This window comes from Haliaeetus albicilla, chromosome 18, assembly GCF_947461875.1.
Source record: "Haliaeetus albicilla chromosome 18, bHalAlb1.1, whole genome shotgun sequence".
NCBI classification, from domain to species: Eukaryota; Metazoa; Chordata; class Aves; order Accipitriformes; family Accipitridae; genus Haliaeetus; species Haliaeetus albicilla.
The window spans coordinates 28,836,043-28,857,226 of NC_091500.1; the positions used below are offsets into that span (position 1 = coordinate 28,836,043).

Sequence of the window (21,184 nt, forward strand, 5' to 3'; positions counted from 1 at the left end):
GCTGTTTCACCCCATAGGACACCACCTCATCCCCAAAGCCGTCTTTAGGATTTAATTCAAGGCAGAAGCTGGAAGCAAGGGACAGCCGGAGCCCTGGGCCGTGCTTCCAACACGGGCAGACAGGAGGATTTAAACCGTTCCTGCAAAAGCTTTGCCCGTGCTGAGGACGGGGACACGGAGGAAAGAACAATTCCCGGAGGCAGACGCGGTGTCTGCTGCGGACATGTCGTGCAGCTCCAGGCAGCCCCTTGCTGCACTGCACCGGGAGGTAGCAGGAATTTTCCAGCTGGAATTGAGGGGTTTGCCCAGATGTTTATTTAAAATTTGCCAAAAAAAATTAGTTTGTAACAATCCCGCTGGCGTTCCACCCAAGCCTCCCGCCCACAGGCTGTCCAGGGGTTACCAGGAGGCAAGCATGCTCCCAGAGCTGAGCTGCTCCAGCTTGGCAGAGCTTGGGAAAGGACAGGATTGAGCCCACCACCCACCCCGGGGGCACCAAACCACAACCCTTTACCAGGGAGCAAAGAAGAACACCCTATCCTGTTCCCAAAATCTGGCAGCCCTGTTAATGACTTGGCCCCTTGGCCAAAACCATCCCAGACCTCTTTTCCCATCACATTTCCTAGAAGAGGAGGAGTAAAGACAATTTTTGCTTTTAAAAAAAGCATACTCTCACCTCACCTGCTGCCTCGATTTCCAGGAGGAAGTTAGAGTTTCCTGGGGGCCGTGGCAGGAGCTGCAGACAAAGCTGGAAACCAAGGAGGGACGAGCCCAGATGGCAGCTCCCCCTTCCCCACCAACGCCATTAGTCTGAGCCCACGGGGGACACCAGGCCCCCGACGGATTTTCCCCTTGATCCGCTCACAACATGCTCATTCACGGGAGGCTCTAATTAGGGAGAATTAGTGGGGGTAGTTTGCACAGCATTGCTTGCCCTCCAAGCAAACAGGATTTTATAGGGATGCTGGGCAGTTTGGACTAAGATTTATCCTTCTTTGAAGCTGCAGCTCCATGTACAGAAACCCAGGGGGATGCTTCGGGGACCTGCCTGCCGTACCCCCTCCTGCTTCCAATTACTGTCCCCTCAGAGAGGGAGGCCCGATTTCAGCTGCTCGTCCCTGTGTGGGTTGGAAATCCCGCTCTGCCACATCCTCACCTCACCTCTGCTACCATCAAGACATCCCCTGAGCGCACAGTGGACGATTTGGGGAGCAGGATTCCCAGGGAGATTTTTTTTAGCTGCGGATGAACAACCCCCTCCCCGATGCTTCTCTGGGGACTGGGGGACTGTAAGCTCTGCCAGTCTTTGTCACTCAGTTCCTACCCCTCTATGCCATGGCTAACCCTTTGCAGCAAACCGCGAGAGACTCCAACACCTCACGTGAATAAAACAAACTTTTAATAATGTACAGCAGAAATCGACAGCCTTGTTTTATATTAAACAAAAGATTTCCTATATTACATTGTATTTACATTTGCATACTGAAGAGGTAAAGTGTCTAAGTGGCTATTTTACAGTCCATTTCTAATAAAATATACAAAACCAAACAAATAAAAGGGGCAGATAAGTACCAAGAGATCTGTTCTGAAGCCAGCGTACCACTGATTAACCCTGCACCACAGATGAGAAGCACAAGCTCCGTACCTCTGCCTCTCCCCAACACCATTTGCCCTCGAGTATCTGACATCTCCCCTCCTTGTTTTGAACTGCTGCGGCGTCGGTCTCTTGTCCTGAACTGTCTGTAGTGTTGCATTTTTTTCCACAGCTGCTGCAGCCCCCTCTGAGCTGGGCAGCAATTCCTATGTTTGCTACCAGTCAGCTAAGTAAGCACTGCACCTCCCTGGCACATGTTTGCATGAAAAGTGCTGTATAAATGCTACATAGTCAGCGTTCCCATCTCGGATCCTCCTCCTCGGTTTTGACCATCTCATGATGGCATCTCTCTACAAACAAGGCTTCTTCTGCAATCCTGCTTATAGGGGATACCCTGTCGCCCTGCCCTCACCCCTTCTAACCTTATCTGGTCTGACACCGCTCCGCTGTCTGCTGTTTGGTTTAGCGCTGAGGCAGATGCATGTGTGGCTACAGTTGGAGGGGTGGGTGAGAGAGTCAGTGCAAATTACGTAGCTGATTTAATGTCCTCGAGAAGCAGCCTGCACAGTTAACAGGGACGGGAGACTCGTACTTGGAAACGAGAGCCCACAGTGCTCACGGAGGAGCGCGCAGCAGACGTACCTACCGGCGTGATGGGCTTTCCTACGGCAGTTTATTTCACAGTCGCTAAGACTTCCTCCCCAACCTGCCGGGATGGGCCATCGCCAGGGTCCTGTTACAGCAGCTGAAGAGTCTTTAGGGTACCTGTGAAGTGCCCACCACCTTGGTTTCTAAATGCAGAAGGGTTTGGTTAAGGGACATACGGTACTGGAGACACACAGGGTAACCTCTGGCTGAGACACGAGTCAGAACAAATCGGAAAGGGAAGGGAAGCTGTACATTCACAAAGCGTACACTCCACACTGCTCCACGAACCAGCCCAAAGTCTGCTGGCCCTCCCATGACAGCTCTGCACCACTCGACCGCTAAACTCTGCGGGAGGATGCAAAATGGCTCCAAACACAATGCAAAAAACACACTCCTCACTTTACACAAAGTCACAGACAAGATAGGGAGTCTGGGGGAAGACGGACACATGGACAGATACACAGACAGCAAGAACAGAGTGTTTAAAAAAAAAAAAAGTTAACCCCGGTGGCCGGAGCAGAGATGAAACCTCACCTTACAGAGCAGGCGCAAGGTTTGAGTAGAAACAGTTCCAGTGTAAATCGAGCTGTGTGCATTTGGTTTTTTTTCTTTTTTTGCAGTGATTTCTTTACAAACAAACAGGTCAAGAGGTAATAATTATAGATTGTTTTTCTTCTCTTATAAAGAATTAACAATATTAAAAAAAGTTAAAATCCAGACCCTCCCATAAAATAATAATAATAAAAAAAAAAATAATCAAAACCACTCCAGTTAAAAGTTATGGCTTCAGAGTTATATACCGTAGATACTGACCTAACCACCAAACGAACGGCACTTCCCAGACTGCCATTAATGCTGCAATCAGCACGACAGACTCAGCCCTCAGCTACTTCCATTTTTGCTAGGCCCAGCTGTAGACAACAGTCAAAGCAACTCTACTTCACCCTGATTCGGCATTTAATCAAAAGAAAATTCATGCAGTTCCCCCCACCCCACAAGTTATACACAGCCACTTCCAGATTATGAGATATTTATATATGTATATTAAAAAGATGGACATCGATTTCCAAACCCACACCCCGCTGTCAGATCCTGCCAGGCGCCGAGTGCCTCTCGGGAGGTGCAGGGCACACCCAGGCACCCGGCTCCCTGCAGCTCAGGCCCCACGCTGCTGAGCGTGCCTGTGAGGGTGCCTGGATGGTGGACTCAGGAACTGGCATTCCTATGAGAACGGTCTCCTGCATTTCCCCATGGCCTGGTCTCCTTCCAGCCTGGCGCAGTGCCTGCTCTATCTCTGACATGCATCTCAGCTCCGTGGCATCTCCCCCCGCCCCGGGTCTCTCTTTCCACTCTACCAAGAATTACAAATCCCAGGGGCTCAAGACAAAAAACCTGGATTCCAGGAGTGAAATCAGTTCCTCATTTGTTTTGTCTTAAAAAAGGGAGGGGGTGGCAGTGAGGCAACCTGATGGGAAGTTCCTGCAGCCGGCATATGGACAGCAAGGCCACAGCACCCATCGGAGAGCTAAGGATCTTGTTTTAAGCAGCCTGTCCAAGCTAGACAATGCTCACTATTCAACAAGGAGAGCACCAGCGCGCACAGCTCAAAAAAAGGACACTCTAGATTTGCACATGCACAGAAAGCACGAACAGAGATGAGCCACCCTACGGGCAGACACTGCACGTCTACGGAAGGAGATGAACAGGCACAGGGGACACGCGCACCTTGCGCATGCATACACCATTGCGCACACTGACAGCCAGTCAGATTTCTGTTTTTGACTTAGAATTTTTCAAGCTTAAGAAAAAGGAGGGAAAAGGTTTCATGAAGCTGATAAACTGTTCAGGCTCAGCCTCTCAGAAGGGAGCACCATTTGTTTTGCAAATGCTTTTTCTGCATTAACGTGCCAGTCCCTGGAAAAATCCTCGGAGTACGGCAAGAAAACCTTCCCTTTCCCTTCCCACTCCCAGCACCTAGCACCCTGGCCTCAAACACTGCCAACGGGTGCACTGCGTGCACTGAACTTTACAGGGATTTCCATTAAAGAAACAAGAGTTACAATCATGGCTGAGATCCCTCAGGTTAAGTCCCTCTCAAGTCTTCACGCTGTCAGGAGGTGATCATAAAAGGTTTCTGATTGTTTCATACCCAAGCAGGGAAGAGAGCAATTCAATAGGCTCTGTCACCCCACCTAGCAGCCTGTAGGTCACGCTGTCTGGTTGGTAGCAGTAGATTGGGCAGAAACACGAGGTAGGCCTCCATCACACGTCTACTCTAGCATGGCAGCTTGTGTGCAGTTTCCTCCTGCTGGGGCTCAGAGCCTAGATTTTCACATCTTCCTGGACACTGAGCTGTGAGAGGGTTTTCTTAATGCGGAGGGCGGTGAGTCGAGCCGCTCCGTTGGCGTACCAGCACTCTCGCATCATCTTACCCATCACCCGTAGTGCCTAGGCAAGAAACAGTGGCAGATGTCAGTGCTCTCCTCTCCCCCGACCCCAAGTCGGTCTGCCAGGCTGCTGCTGCCTGGCTGGACACTGATAACAGCCTCCAAACCTCCTAAGACTGGAGCTCAACTTACAGTACTTACTCTTTACTCACCTTATTGAGGGGGAATGGGACGTGAAGATGAAAGCAGACCTTACCTCGTAGCTTTGCCACCAGTTTGGGATATTAGGCCGTAATTTCTGATCACATACGACCTTCCGCATCTCCTCAATAGAAGGATCAGAGGGTACGAGGTCATAGTACGGAAGCTGATACTCTTCGTGGATACCTGAAAGGCAAAGAAGGGGAAATGCAATTCCTGGGAGAACGGGTCATCACCACAGTGCTCACTGAAGGCAGACTGATACTGGTTTGGACTACATGACTCACTGCTGAGACGCGTCAACACTTTGCAGTTATTTAGAACAGAAATGAAGAATCTGGGATTTGAGTTTACAAGAAAAATTCAGGGAAACAAAATGCAGCTGCCCAAACTGGAACAGAGTCAGCGTGCTGCGATCAACAGCTCCCAGCACAGAGGCAGGGTCACCGAATCTCGACTGAGATGAAGGCAGCAGGACTGTCACATGCACAATGGTGCTGCACTCCTGCCTGCAGCTGCATGTGCCAAGACACTCATTTATACCGATTCAGGGGAAGAAAGTCACCCACCAAATCAGCACCGCTGCTTCCTTAAAATCCACCCAAAGGAATATCAGCCACCAGTCAGAGCATTAACCCCCACTTCCCCACCTAGGCCAGTCCTAACGGCGGTCGCGGGTCACTCCTATTAACTCCCTCGGCAGCAACACACACGGACATATCGTCTCGCAGCCCTGTTCTCCAGGGTCCCTCAAACCTCACCAACACCTGATCAACAGGAACACCAAGGCTGGGAAACCCAGGAGCAAGCCAAGCCAAAGGCACGGGCACACACAGGGTATTACCTCCTGCATTGCACCTTCGAGCAATCTCCCAGTAGACCAAGCCCAAGGCATAGATATCGGCACACTTAAATGAATCAAAATGCTTCATGTTAATGGTTTCATCCAAGACTTCAGGGGCCATGTATCTGCCGAACAGAAAAGGAACAGCATGTTAATTTTGAGAGGGCATTCTCCAGAAAACAGTAAATGGCAAGTTTTCCCACATAGCACTTCCCAGCAGACAAAACTCTGCTCTACACAGCCTTAATCAGAACAGAACTGGGCCCCATGGTCTAATAGAGCGAATGAAATAACTCAAAAAGAATAGCAAGTTGGGAAAGAGGTAAAAACGTCCAAAAGCACATCCGGCTCCAGGCAGCAGGCCCCAAAAGGGTTTTGAGAATGCCAAGCTTGTTGTCAAGTATTATAGGAGCTCCCTGGTGCTGAGTTTACATAGCTGGCCTACACCTCTCAGCTTGATGGCACCTGGAGACGAAGGTACTGACGTCCCTTCAACATCAATCTGGGCACAATGATGACGCTCTGTGAGACACTTGGAAATGCTTAAGACAGAGAATTTCAGCAGTGCTCAACCAGCAGCTCAACCATTTGCTAGTCACACTCCAACGCCTTCAAACGCTGGCCAAGAACGCTGTTCTCCTACCGTTTGGTTCCGACCCTTTGATTTGGTGCAATATCAATCGTATCCGTAACCGAATCATGCCGGACGGCCAGACCAAGGTCAGCGATGGCACATGTGCCATTCTTCTTCACCAAGATGTTTTTGGATTTCAGGTCTCTGTGAGCAATCCCAGGCTTTCCTAACAGAACAAAATAAAAAGTAGCGGGGGTCAAGGTCTGGTGAAATCTGTTAGTCACACTGGCAGAGGCTGTACCGGATTTCAGGGCGTTAGTTAAACTCTTAGCGTTGCAACACATTTTCCTGTTTGGATACACTGAAGCACAGAGCAGTGCTGACAGCCTATGGTATGCAAAGGCCCCACTTACGCTTCGGAGGCACTGCTGATGCAGTAGCATCCAGAGGCCTCAAGAGGGACATCAACTCCCATCGTCCCAGGCATCAGACATGTTGATGTGGATATAAGGAGTTTGTAATTCTGCTGCCGCCTGCACTAACATCCCACCCAAGTAGCACCAATTTTAGGATGGGGATGCGAAATGCTGATATAACTCCCAGGAGCTAGCACAAAGCTAACCCACTTTGCATCCAGCCAAAGCAATCACTCTATTTCTAGTCAATACTGACCAAATGAATCTGGGCTGAATCAGCCAGTGTTTTCTGTGCAGCACATCACATTCGTCGATTCTGCTTTATTCTCCCCTCAAGAATTCCCAGCACCTTTTCAAACCCTGCTCTTACCCTGAGTGCCCACAATCTCCATGTGTAGATGGGCCAGCCCGCTAGCAGCAGACAGGGCGAGCTTGATCATCCCCTCGATAGTCACTGTGTATCGATTAAGGTAGTCAAAGAGAGATCCATGCTCATGGTAATCAGAGACGAGCCACAGCTGAGTCCATGTTCCATTATCTGCAGCAGGAAAGAGACTGTGCTCAGACAGATACAATGCAGGGATGGCACACAACCATCGAGCATTTTGCACCCCATCTTTTTGGTACAGAGAAGAGCTGCTGGGTAAGGCTACAGCTCAACAGCCAACCTGGGGGCAAATAAGGTAAAGAACTTTAAGGCAAAACACAACTTTGTAAGGTACAGCTAATGCACCATCGCACCTCTCAACAACAGCAGTAATTTTACCATCTTTTGGCAAGAAACATTCAAATACCTAGCTATTTGAAAAGCACGCTGACAGTTTTCTTTAACCATCTAATTGTACATCCAAGTGAAGAAATGCAAGTCCCAGGAGCAGACTGCACGCTGGTGAAGTCTCTGGTCTCAGGACTGGGGCACTTTTTACCTTTGTTATCTGCAGCAATAAATCCCAGGATGTTCTCATGTCGCAACATAACGGTTTGGTATATTTCTGCTTCCCTAAACCAGGAACGCTCCTCACGTGAAGAGAAGATTTTTACAGCTACGTCACCTCCACGCCACCTGCCACGCCACACTTCCCCGAAGCGGCCTTTACCAATGATCTCCTGAAGGACAATCGTCCGAGCCACAGTCCGTTGGACAAAAAGCGGCAAACCTACGGACAAGAAATTGGAGGAATGAATGCCTGTCACAGCAAAAGAAACTCCTGAAAGCCCAGAGTCTGAAGTAGAGCATCATCAAACCTAGAAGGCTCTACATTTGATAACAACCAGCAGCCTAAGCAAGACCCAAACCAGTAAATGGTGGTAGCTCCTGCGTAGGATGTGCCATTTGGCTGCTTGGGCAGCATCTGCATATCACTTTGAAGTAGCTTGCAAACCACCAGTGATTAGGCACAGAGCAGTTGGGGAACTTCTGCTCTATGGAAGATCAAAGTAACTTTAGCCTGAATATGCAAAGAATGGAACTCGTTGAAGACAGACTCTGCTAAAAAGCAGTAAAACCCCAGAAGTTCCCTTAAAAAAAGGAGTCCTAACATAGCTGCCACCTCTTACATAAACTACAGAGCTCACCTGCTGAGAGTACGTACAGAAGAGATCCCAAAACATTTTATATATAGCAGATGTGGTGCTAAAGGTTTATTCCCTGGTCAAATATCAGGTTGCTATATTCTCTCCCTCTGTGGATTATCCTACAGTTTCCATCTGCTGCAAAATACCTTTTTTTTTTTTTTTTTTTAACCTAACTGCTTTCATAGCTCAAAGTCATGAATAAAACTATGACTTTCCTGCCTGTTCTGGAGATGATTTAAGTGCTACAGAAGTGAACAGTGGACATTGTTCACTTTGGAAGACCCAAGGATTCTTTGAGATGAAATGGGCTGTGCAAATGCAGTATTTGCACACTATAAAATTTTCAGCTGCTGGGATGGTTCCCATTTTCCTGCCAGCTTTGACGCAGGTGACATCCTGCATCCTCTTTTGAAAGCCAACAACCCACAGGTTAGCAGTTAATGTCTGTTTCCAACCGACATCTAGTTCCAGGGCTAAATTTGAAATAGATGCAGCCGTTTGAGTTATCCTCTTGCAGAAATGGAGGAAAGCTACACAAAACTATTTTTACACATCAGCAGTTAAGGAGGAGTTGAACTATTGCTCTTAACTAGCCTAAGCACTGAACACTGACCGGGGGCTGTGGCTATAGCGTCTACCGCATGACTGAATTTAAAACACGCCCTCCACATTACTCATGACAGGGCAACCTGAACGGGCTGATGAGGCAAGAGGCTCGCAGCTGTGCAAAGCTGTGGCAACCAGGAGCCCAGAACAGACTACTCCATTACAATTACAAGTTCTCATTCGTCATTTCCAGTCATATCTTAATACCTGAGCCAGAGCCAGAGGTGGAGAGATCGTAGACTAGATCTTGCAAGGTCTTATCCTTCGACAGGCACATTTCACACGAGGGGTCTTCCATGTCCAGCCGCTGACGATTGTGATAGACTCGTTGGTGGTGATGAAAAACAAAGACTACTATGATCATGACAACAAACACAAGGAAGACAGGTCCGGCAATCACTGCCACCAGCTCCACAGGACCCCAGCTCGATGGGGGTTCGTTATCTTTCAGGTGTCCTTGAGAGGAAAGGGAGGAGAAAACCAGACACTTTTAGAAAATTATCACTCCTTCACAAGCATTCTTTAAGGACTTTCTTCTTGTGTTTTAATTATCCTCTCAGAGCCTGGACAATTTTAGCTTGCTGTTCCAGGATGGCAGAGGACACATCAAGTAACAGCGTTAACATGGGACTGATCAAGTCACCAGGCAAACTACAGCTAAAACCCCCCAAATAAGATGGTGCTTCAGTTGTGGGATCAGGGTTTATTGGCACTTGCTATTTAAAAGAGGACAGGAGCCTGTTCTGGGCTAAATTTGCTAGAACAGCCTGCATTTTGCCTTCCACTTGAACTCTCCAAGTGGGAGAAAAAAACACCAGTCAATAAGGACTCATTTCTCCCTCTCTCCCCTTTGCCCTGTAACACCCAGTGAAGACTCGTACCTGAAGACAACAATTATTTGTCTTTTTGAGAACAGATAAGACTTCCCCACTGCACCCAAGTAAAATGTATACTGCAGTCTTCATACGACCCACTAAATAACAGCCCAAAACGGAGAGTAACGAGGTATGAGGAAGTACCACATGCCCTCTCTGTCCCAGGAATTAGAAAGATGCAGACGTTTCCCACACCCTCACTCAAAGGCAGGGCTGCTGCTTCTTTGTGTATTCAGAATCCGAGCACCCCTCCACCCCACACACTTTACTCTGAAGCTGCTGCAACATTCCCATACTTGTGCCTCATCACTGAAAAGATCTGCAGTCCTAGAAGAAGGAAAGCCACTCTATCCGATAAAAGGCAGGCTACAGCGCAACCCAGTGCCAGAAAAGGGATCCGAGCTGTGCCCAGGGAACACGCACCAACCTCAGGCCACTGCAGGCACAGAGGATCATGCAGCAGAAGCTTATATTCCCCAGACTTTGGAAGCTTCTCCTACCCTAAAGTACAACCTCATCATCTGGTGACATTTTGTCGGCCACAGGGGAGTTCAAGCAACTTCACATTTTAATTTGAAGTAGTTTGTTATTATTTCCACTTTACAGATCAAGGAAATAAACCTAGCGCTCAAGTTCACACAGCAACCTAAGGGAAGAAGTGAAAACAGGGCCGAGAACTCCTTATTCCCAATCCCAAACAGACAGCTTCTCTCCTCCCCACTTCAAACAGACCATTTATTTAGCTCTCTACTCACCACTGGGAACCATTAAATCAATTTTGTTGCAAAAATCAGAGTAGCAGCAGTGAGTATTACGCAGATCTTCTGAACTCAGACAATAGAAGGGTTTCCCAGCAGGAATCAATTTTGCTTCAGGAATGCAGGTCCGAACGTGATGTTTAACACCATCCAGGTTGAAGACCGAGACCATGCACGCACCATCCGTTTCACACGTGGAGTTTGCTTGTTTGCAGTCGGAGCACAAACATGTCAAAGCTGCAGAAAGCAAACCAAGACCACCTTCTTAAAACTCACTGGAGACCAAATCCTCAAAAAAGAGAAAACTTTCTTTAAATTCCCCATTTCAGAAGGAACGGGCCATTCTTAGGCTCAGGAAGAGCTGGCTTTAGGAACAGAACAAGTCATACTCAGAGTATTTCAGACCCGCAAGAACCCAATTTAAGCACAAAATACAATGTGGAAGCAGAGGAGCCTTTCCAGAAGATGACTGTCCAGACAGCCCTTTTTCCTGCCCCTGTTGCAACCACTAACAGTGATGACCCAAGTCATCTCTGCAAACTAGGCTAGATTTTACTGAGATCCACTCCCAACCCAACCTAGGGTCAGAATTCAAATTGAAAACAACAATTACTCAAACTGACAGACTTGATTTCACCCAAACTCGCTGTCCAGGCTTCCTCAGCTACGCCGAAGATGAGCTGCCCGTTACGGGTTAGCGAGGGACGACCACCCCAGCTCACGGGAGACAACAAACAGTTGGCAGATGCCAAAACAAAACCAATTCAAACTGACTACACAAGCCAAGCATGCCACACCCAACTAGATCAGCCACTTATTTAGTAACTGCTTTCCTGATCCGAGACACTACCTTGGGTCAAATAAATTCCTGGCTTTTTGCCTGCTCTCCACGAAGATTATTTGGGTAAAGAGCGAAGGAGAAAGTCCAAGGCAGATTCCCACATTTTTCCGCCTCCCAGCTGTCACTGTGCTTTTCTCAAGCTGCCTGAAAAACTGTAAGCAAATCCCCAGGCATCGCCATCCTTGGGAACAAAGAGCGAATACAACAATGTCAAGAAGAAGGGTGGGGCTTGTTTAGCAGCACGCAGTATTTTCTTCAGCTTTCATCAGATCTTTCAGCCTCCCCGGAGGGATTCAGAAACATGTACTTACCCGCTGCAGAAATGGTCTTTCAGGTAGAGAGAGTTTGAAGAAGTGTTTTAAAAGATACAACCGCCACAGTTAACTCTCCCCAGTCCGACAGCTAAATCCTCTATGTCTGCTTGCATCCTCTCGGTCTAAAGTCATACACCAAAGTCACCGTCAACACTCGTGTGTGTGTGTCAGCCACCTTCCCGTGGGGCAATGGAAATGCTGAGCCCTCAGCCATCTCTGGCAACCAGCAGATTTAAGGAGCATCAGCATTCAAGGATATTCATGGCACTGGAAGAGCCTCTAGCTCCCAGCCAGTACACGGTCCAAAGCACAGTGGAGCATTACGCTGCTGGGGGCATGTTACCTTGAGCTTAACGAAAAACAAGCAGGTCCTGATCAACCTCAGGGTTCGTTTAGGAGGAAGACACCCATTATCCCTTATCACCAGTGTCCTAGGTAAATCAGTTAGGCTAATTGCATTACTATTCACTTAATTCTCTCTGGACACTGTGCTCTTCATTTCCTAGCTGTTGTTGTGAGCTACTTAACAGCTCCAAGACGGGCTGCAGTATTTCAGACAGGCTAAATGCAGATGCCGGTGAGTTTTGAACCAACAGATTCAAAACGGCAGAAGCAGTAAAAAGCCAGAAAAACCCAGAAGAGCTGTTAAGTGAGACGACTTTAAAAAGCATCATGAGCAAACATAGCTTATTATTATTATATGCTTAGCATAGGCCAAGGAAAAGGGACATAGAATAGAAAATGGACAGGGCAGACCCTGAGATTGAACCGTATTGAGAAGGGTTGAGAGCACCATACCCATCAATTATGCAGCTTTTAAGGGGAAACTTTATAATGAAAGGAAAAAACCCACTAATGTTCAACTCAACAAACAGCTCCGAGTACAGAGTTTTCCAGTGGTCAGCAGAGCACAGAAAACAATTCTTCTGAAAAATACGCACACTTGGGGGGGACAAGGGTTGATTATAATGGAGATTTTACAAAAACGCGAGAAAGGAAAGAGCAGTCAGGGCGCATTCCTACCTTCAAGTATACTTAAAAGGAAATAGTGTTTTAAAGCATCTCCTTTATTACTTTATCAAAAACTCAAGGTACAAATTAAAAACATTTAAACCACATGTTTCACCTTGATTTAGATACAGCAAAACTGAACTTTGTTCCTGTTATAATCATTTCTAAGGTCTCAAACCCAAGACAGAGGCTACAGCAGTTTTGCTTCCAGAAGCTCAGAAGTAAACAAAACACTTCAATGCACTAATAAAACTGGTTTTGTAAACTTCTTATTGAAGTATGTGGCCTGAAACTAAGAATGCCTTTGAGAAGGAAAGCAGAGGAGCTGGTTGTATCTGCTCAGTTTCATTTGTAGAATTAAAAGAAAAAAGAAATCAGTTTACCTGCAAGGTACGATACCAGAGCCCCAGTGCACAGGGACAGAGTAAGAAGATCCTTATCTGTTCTGCACAGAAAGCAGAAGTTTCCTGCTAAGGAGGGGCATGCCCCACAGAGCACAGCCTCATTTCACCTTGAGGTGGTGTTGGCTGATGTTCTCCCCTTTGAGACAACTGCTTTTTTTTTAACAGCAATTCTTATGTTTGCACCTTAAAACCCCCTATGGTAAGGAGAGCAGCGTGAACAAAGAAAATGAAGCCTTCAGCAGACGTGTGTACTTTTCTATATCTTTCATGAGGGACCCTCAAGAGACTTTCCAGATATTCTTGTCCAGAACCTCTAGGCTGCAGGTAGGCACTCTCAAATTTTAGGAAAGATGGTCAGATCCCCGGGTAGAAGCTGAAGTCCAGCTCCAGCCTCCCTTGCACAGCCAGAAGTCAACTCTGTCTTTATTTTTATTATGAAAACGCTCAGGATATACGTCTACTATCGCTACAGCCATATCCTCCCCAAGCATCACCTACCGCCGGCTGCCAGTGCTGCAGAGAGAAGGGCCCCACTCCTGCAGGCACCGGCCATGCCAGGGAGGAAAGGCCTGTCTGCACCGGGGCTCGCCGGGAACTGGGGAGCTTCCGTCAGAGAGCAGAATTACAGGGCAACCTGCGCTGGTCCAGCATTTCAAGTTTGATTAAGCAGAAAGGAAAATTCTTCTCATATCAGTAGCACCAGATGCCAGGAAAAAGCAACTGTTGTTTCCCCTTGGGTGGGGGTCAGAAAATGGACAGGTACACAGAGCCCCCCGCCAGGCATCTCGGGTGCTCCTGAGAACAGCCGAGGAGGCCTGGGCTAAGCAAAAGGAGACAGGAGTGAAAAAAAGGCATTTTTCATGCCAAGAGCATTCTTTTTATTTGGGAAGAAAAGCTCCTATCGAGCAAAACATATAATCTACTTAATAAAAGAAACTGACTGGGCTGAAGAAAATAGATGGGGCAAAGGAAAACAAAGAGCAGTTCACACTGCTGGGGCGGTGAGTTCCCCTCTCGCAGAATGCCTGGGGATGAGTCTGCATGGAAGGTGCTGCAGAAGTTGGCAGCAGAGTCTGCTCTATCTGCTCAGCACACTCTTTCTGACATTCTGCTCAGAGACAAACCCAACCCTTTAAAGAAGCTGTTTAAACAAGCCTAATATTAAGCTTCAGATCCTCAGAATGAAAGCTTTCTTCTCACTCAAGAGATGGATCAGGCTCGTATTTACACTGAAGCAAACCCTCACTGTGATTTAATCCAAGGCAGAGTGCAGGCGGTCGTGACATCAATCGCAGGAGCGAGCCAGCCCGGTGTGGGTCCTCACCACTCTTCCTAAAAACCAGAGCGGTCAGTCGGCACTGCCAAAAGACAAACTCTCTCTGATCCTCAACTAATGCAGCCCAGGGCTCGGCTGCTGGGCCGGGTACTCCTTCAAGTGATCACCCTGAGCCCGAGAGTTGCTTCTGCTCCCCGTGAGGTACACAGCGAGGGTCACGGGTTACAGGCAGCAGCAGTATTGCTCCCAGCAGGAACCAGGGGCATGGAAGTATCAGTATCCCTTTGCATTAACTACAGCAGAGAGGAAAACAAGAGAAGGCCCTCTTGTACCAAATTCCCCCATTAAAGGTGATGCGTATTTACAAAATGAATCCAAACAAACAGGTGGGGGTCCATGGATTAGAGCTCCAGGCTCCCGTGAGACTAAAATATTAAGCTCTGACAGTCAAAGAACATTTCTTTTTTTCCCCAGCAACTATCTGAGCTCATTTTGCACATATTTATTCTTGCACAGGATTGCATGTGTCAAGATGTCTCTGCAGCTAGACGGGAAACTTTCACAGCAAAATCTAATGTAATGGTGTTAACCACCTTTTGGAATACATTTTCCAAAATCTCCTGAAGCTGTGCTATGCAAAATGACATTTTCTCAGGGCTAAACACTACCTGATCAAGATGTATTAAGATAATTAACCTGAAGATGATCATTGGTAAAATTGCCAATAACCACCCACATATTTACCAGATAAACAGATTTTTGCAGAGATTGTAAGCTGCTGTTCTTTTTCAACAGTTTGAATCAAGGATGGAAGAACAATGATTCCCCTGACTTCTGAGCCTTTATAAGGCTCTGGAACAGGAGCTGCAATTTATTATGTCTCTGTACAGCACCTAACTTAATGAGACCCAATCTGGTAGTGATGTTTTAATGCTGCAGCAGCATAATGTTAGCAAGAGAAATGGAAAACAATTGGGTTTGTACCTCTGCTGTTTCTTTAGATGCTATAATGAAGAGAGGGACATGTGTAAACATGCTTGGAAGAAAGAAATACCTTTCAGTGTTTCGCTATATGCTGTGCTGAAATAAATAAAGAATAACCTTTATCACAGAGTGTTTTGCCCAAGAGCAGGTTAGGAATAAAATCCATTCCCTTGTGGCAAGGGAGCAGAGGTCTGTTCCAGGAGTCCCTTCATGCTCCTCTTTTAACCATATGACCCCAAGACACTCAAAGACATCTGCTGAAGACTTTAAAAACAAAGATTTACTTTCCATTATATTCACCTCGATTTTTCTGCTGCCTGGCGTCAACAACTGGGTTCCCTACATCCTTATCTAGCACACGTCCGAGTCCAAAATGCCCACCCTGTATAGCACACCAGTATTTTCTCCAAGTCCCAGTCAGCTCACCTACACCCACCACCTCCAAAATCAAGTGCAAGGCTAGTTCTGGGTGCCCACACGGCCCCCATTTCCTTACAACAGGAGCTGAAGAAATGAGTATAGATTTGCTCTTCTGTGGATACAGTACCACCACCTTGAATATCTTTCCTACATCTCGCTGCCCCATCAACTCCTCCTACTTTTGGATCTCAACATTTCTTTTGTTCCTTGCTGGTGCTTATGAAATCTACTGACCCACTGCTGCTAAATGAAACAGAGTTAAAATTAGCTACAAAGTACTATGAAAAAAGCACTTTCACGCAAGTCATCCAGAAACTAAAAATTATACTAGGATATTTAAAGTTGGAAACAAGAGTCCCAACTTTTTCAAGCTGGCTGCAGTCCCCTGGCACAGGTTGAACCTGACATGAACACATCACGGCTGACGAGAAAACATACACTGAATGGAAAAAAAAAAAAAAAAAAAGGCAGAAAGAACGTGCTCTCACCTTTAAAGTGAAGAACTTTCCCTGCATCTACTCAGGTAACACAAAAGGAGAGCTTCTAAATGAATTTTAAATAAGCGAATTGACAGGAGTCTCATCATTAATAGGTTAATTAGAAGAAGCCTTGACGTTTCTGCTGCTGTTGTTCTTCCACTCAGAAAACAGACATATGGCTCCGAACTCCCTCTCCAGGCTCTGGTCTGACACCTATTTTGTGTTTTAACTTGTTAGGAAACCAGTTTAGGAGCCACCCATACCATACCAGTACTGTGGAAGAAAGTCCTGCAAACTAGCCGCACGGCAAGGCAGATGCACAGGTCATTATTGGTGGCTTTCAAGACTTAAAACCAATGCTGCGTATTCTCAGGCAATTGTCACATGCTTTTTCAGAGTCTAAGTAACAAGTCGTTTAATGTGCAGTTATATTCCGGCACCCAGCGGTCCACAGGTTACTTCCAAGAAGCCCACAGAAGGCAGCAAGCACTAGAAAAGCAAGCTTTTGTCAAGGGCCTTTAATGCGCAGGGAAGTCTGCTTTTCTGATGAAAAAAAATAAATATGGGTCCACAATCAAAGAAAAGGGAGGCTGGAGAGACAGTGGCTTAAATAATAAGGACAAAAGAGGTCTCCCACCCTGCACGACTGACTGCTCACACACGAGGGTCTAACTCTACAAGCTCAGCACCAGTGAACATTTCATCCCTCTAATACCATCGCAGCGTTCTCCCTCGAGATGAGCAATTCCTTCTTGGTCTGCTCAGATAACCGCGCTGGCTGTGCGGTGGAGAACATATTTCCACTGGTCAACACCCAGTGAACTTTGCTTGCTGTTAAGAGAATTGACGTTTTACTTCACTCCTTTCGCAATAGCGATTTCCGGAGCATCCACTACTGGCAGCGGACGGCGTACCCAGGGAAAAAAAAATCCGAGCTGTCTGGCCAAGGAGCTGAAGGAGTTCAAGAATGCTTGTTGGACACTGTTTTTAATTTCCAGTTAGAGAAGTCTTTCTTGGAAAGTTGTAAGATATAACTTATGGACCATGCGGAGTTTGCCTGATTTAACCGGGTAAATATTTTAAGCAGGTGGTAATAATAAAATCCGCTGGCCCAAGATTGCCCCCCACAGTATTCTTTTGCTTTATTTCAAGCATGCAAACAAAGCTTACCTACAACCAACCTATAACCATCACTGCAGAGGCAACTTTTTTTTTTCCCTTTTCCTTTTTTTTAAAGGAAGGAGCATGGGGGAGTGTTTTCTACTCCATTTACCGATGCACACAGAGGTTCACAACTCCTAAGCGCTGCAGGAATTAGGATGTTTTTCCAACCTACCCTGAAGTAAGCAGCTGTTAAGATCTCTTGTAAAAAGCACAATAGTAAGGGCAGCCCTTGCTGGCTGAGGAGGCACACTGAGTGTGCATCATGGCTGCTCAAGCAGCAAAAAATTCACAGGGTTAGAGTCCCTGTTCCCTGCCATCCTGCACCCAGCTCCACAAATGCAGCTCCCTCACGCCCTTGAAGCCAGGCTGAGCTCACACCTTTTACTGGACAGCGTGAACAAAAACGTACAGCACTTACTGAGCGGAAACAATAGCCAGTCCTACAGAGCCCAATATCAAAGCCACTGATAGTCGGCTGAGTTTCCAGGAGATACGCACAGTCAATTGGCCCTTTCCTGTTTATTTATTTATTTATTTTAAATAAACACCAGCTGTATATAAAATGCAGAGTGAAAGTCTGAGAGCGGACGTGCAATGAGTCTCATTTGGTCCTGCTTTGCCATTTGTCACAGAAAAGCTGAGCCACCTTCCCAAAGCTGGATTTTACTTTAGGTTAAAACAAAGCACAGCCACTCTCCCCTAAAGCACATTTGCATTACCAGATTCAATAGGACTCACAAATGCACCCCTAACCTACCGCCCTAGTGGGGTTTAAAGCCATTTTCTGCAGCTAACAAGTCCAGATCTGCACGCACAAAGTTATTACCTTCTGACAGTCGGTTGGTAATACATAACACAAACGGCAAGAGGATTGGGGAGGAGAAAAAATGTTTCAGTGCGGCTCCTGTTGGAACAGGTACCTGTGTTACACAAGCAGCGATCACCCCCGATAGCCACAGAGAGATGGACTGCGTGGTGAAGCCTCGGATGCTGGAGAGGCCACCAGCCTGGCCTCTGTCCCTGCCAACGGATGCTCAGAGATGCTTCGGGCTTGTCCACCTCTGGGGAAAAGGGCCAATCTCTTCAAAAGCGTGGAGCTGATACCCCTCACTCTTCCCCCAGATGTGGCAGTGGCAGTGGTTGCACCCCCCCCAGGTAAAGAAAAAGGATCGCCACAGAACAAACAACTGAAACAAAGAGTTCTCCCTCAGTCACCTCCCTCCAAACAAATATTTACAGTTGCTACAATCCAGAGGCACAGGGTTTTAGAAAGGTTTCTTTTAAAAAAAACCCCCAACCACCACCGATTCCAAAAGGCTATATATTAAGCACACACTGCAATCTCTGGTGCATGGGGGGGCTGCCGAATTCCCCCCCTCTGCCGGGTCAACAAACCGACGGGAAGAGGCCACAAACTCGTTAGGTCTGACGGAGGCTCAGCAACAACATGGTGGCACTTCCCACCCCGGGGGGCTGATCCGCCCTTCCACGCCAAGCCTCTACTTCCCGGGGGGCCGCAAAACACCCCCGGTGACCCACGCGCCCAGGACCCCAACACACACAGACACCTCCCCTCCCTCCCAGTTCTTCCTCACCCTGGGGAATAAACCCATAAATTTCAGTTTCCTTCGTTTTCTCCTGAAGACAGGCTGGAAGACTCCCATTTCTCTTCCCAGCCAAAGCCAAGGCGAGCGTGGGCCTCCTGGGAGCATCCCCCTCGCACCGCAGGACTCCCCCCCGCACCGGGAGGAGACCCTGCTCTCCAGCCTCCATCCCCAATTGCTGTTATCCCTCCAGACACACAACCGTCTCCTCTGGGGGGTGACGGGACACACGGCCCCCCAAACAAGCTCAAAGACCCCCTACACACCCCGGCAAATGCCCCCCACCCCAGCCAGGCTCGACCCCCGCCCCGGGGGCTCGGTGCTGCCCACCACACCAGGGGCCCAACCCTACACCAAGTCCTTGACGCCTCCAAAGACCCCCCCCCCCACCTCCCAGGACCCCCCCAATCCATGGATCCCCCCCCTATTCCTTCTCCCCAGCCTGAAAACACCCACCTCTGCCCCCCCCCAGAGCCGCCTGTCCGCACCCCCCTCCAGGGCCCTCCCCGTAGCCTACAGAAAACCTCCAGGCCCCCAAATCCCCTCACACCCCCTTCCATCCTCCCCCAGGACCCCCCTAAAATCTCAGCCCCCCCCTCACCTACCCCACAGCCCCCCCCGGGCCAACCTCACCCCCAGGCCCGGGCTCGCTCCTCGCCGCCGCCCCCACCGCTCCCCTCAGCCCCCCCGCATCGCCTCCCCCCCTCAATTCTCCCCATGGATCCCCGCTTCCCTTCACGATTCCCCCCCCGGTTTCCCCTCAGCAACCCCCCCCCCCCCTTCTCTCCCCGCCGCCTCCGGTTCCCCTCACGGCGCCGGGCGGGGGCGGGGCGGCGCGCCGCCATGTTGTGCCCGGTGCGGGCCGGACCCGGGGGCCACCACTCACCACGGGCTCTGCCGAGAGCCTCAGCCAGGATCAGGACGAAGAAAAGGGCGGCGGGAAGCGGCAGGGGCCGGCGGGAGAAGGGTGGTGGCAGCGGCGGGGGGGAGGCCATGGCGAGCGGCCGCGGCCTCGGTGCCGAGCGGCCGCCAGCGCCTGCGGGGAGGGGCGAGCGCCGGCGCGCGGCCTGGGGGCGGGGCAAAGCCTTAAAGGGGACGGCCTCTTAAAGGGGAGGGCCCGCGAGGTGCGGGTCGGCCGATACAGAATTGTATTGGGGGGGGGGGGGAAGTGTGCGGTGGTTTGCGTGCGTGATTTGTGTGCAGGGGTGTGTGTGTGTGTGTGTGCACACGGCTGACGCACCATCGGGTGGGTGTGTGGAGCGTGCACGCGTGTGCACCGTGAGCGGCGCCGGGGCACGTGCGGCGCGCCCTCCCGCAGCGTGCTGCGGGTGTGCAGGGGGCGCGGGTGGGCGGGTGGGGGGATGTGGGTGGGTGTGCGCAGGGGGTGTGTGCGGCGTGAGGCTGGCAGGTGCAGGCAGGGGGCTGTGAAGGCCTGGGGCAGCTGGTGCATGGTGGGGACTGAGCCGTGCCCGGGCAGGGCACCCCAAACCCCGGGCTGAGGACCCTAAACCCCAGGCTGAGCACCCCAAAGTCTGGGCAGGGCACCCCAAACCCCGGGCTGAGCACCCCAAGCCCTGGGCAGGGCACCCCAAATCCCTGGCTGAGCACCCCAAGCCCCAGGCTGAGCATCCTAAACCCCAGGCAGGGCACCCCAAACCATGGGCAGAGCACCCTAAACCATGGGCAGAGCACCCGAAACCCTGGGCTGAGCACCCCAAACCCTGGGCTGAGCACCCCAGAGCCCCGGCTGAGCACCCTAAACCCCAGGCTGAGCACCCCAAACCCTGGGCAGGGCACCACAAACCCTGGGCTGAGCCCCCCAAGCCCCGGGCTGAGCACCCTAAACCCCAGGCAGGGCACAACAAACCCTGAGCTAAGCACCCTAAACCATGGGCAGAGCACCCGAAACCCTGGGCTGAGCACCCCAAACCCTGGGCTGAGCACCCCAAAGCCCCGGCTGAGCGCCCTAAACCCCAGGCTGAGCACCCCAAACCCTGGGCAGGGCACCACAAACCCTGGGCTGAGCCCCCCAAACCCCAAGCTGAGCCCCCCAAACCCCGGGCTGAGCACCCCAAACCCTGGGCAGGGCACCCCAAACCCTGGGCTGAGCACCCCAAACCCTGGGCAGAGCACCCTGAGCCCTGCCCTCCTCAGCCCTACATACCCCTCACCCCAGTGCCAGCCCCACCAAGGGCCAGTGGCTGCTCTT

The 21,184-nt window shown here is 49.5% G+C and overlaps 1 protein-coding gene across 2 annotated transcripts; it reads right to left on the reverse strand.

Moving 5' to 3' along the window:
- Window positions 1–1,382: 1,382 nt before the first annotated feature.
- ACVR1B (activin A receptor type 1B) lies at window positions 1,383–20,033 on the reverse strand. 2 transcript variants are annotated; one of them, XM_069806183.1, is made up of 9 exons: window positions 19,862–20,033; window positions 10,476–10,715; window positions 9,053–9,301; window positions 7,591–7,821; window positions 7,035–7,202; window positions 6,318–6,474; window positions 5,675–5,799; window positions 4,886–5,016; window positions 1,383–4,690 (listed from the first exon to the last, which is right to left on the reverse strand). In XM_069806183.1, the coding sequence occupies exons 1-9, from the start codon at window positions 19,968–19,970 to the stop codon at window positions 4,565–4,567; spliced, it is 1,536 nt and encodes a 511-aa protein (XP_069662284.1). In that variant the 5' UTR covers window positions 19,971–20,033; the 3' UTR covers window positions 1,383–4,564. The 2 variants fall into 2 exon arrangements, with proteins under 2 accessions (XP_069662284.1, XP_009917648.2); XM_009919346.2 differs by lacking the exon at window positions 19,862–20,033 and adding an exon at window positions 11,329–12,213.
- Between the last annotated feature and the right edge of the window lie 1,151 nt (window positions 20,034–21,184).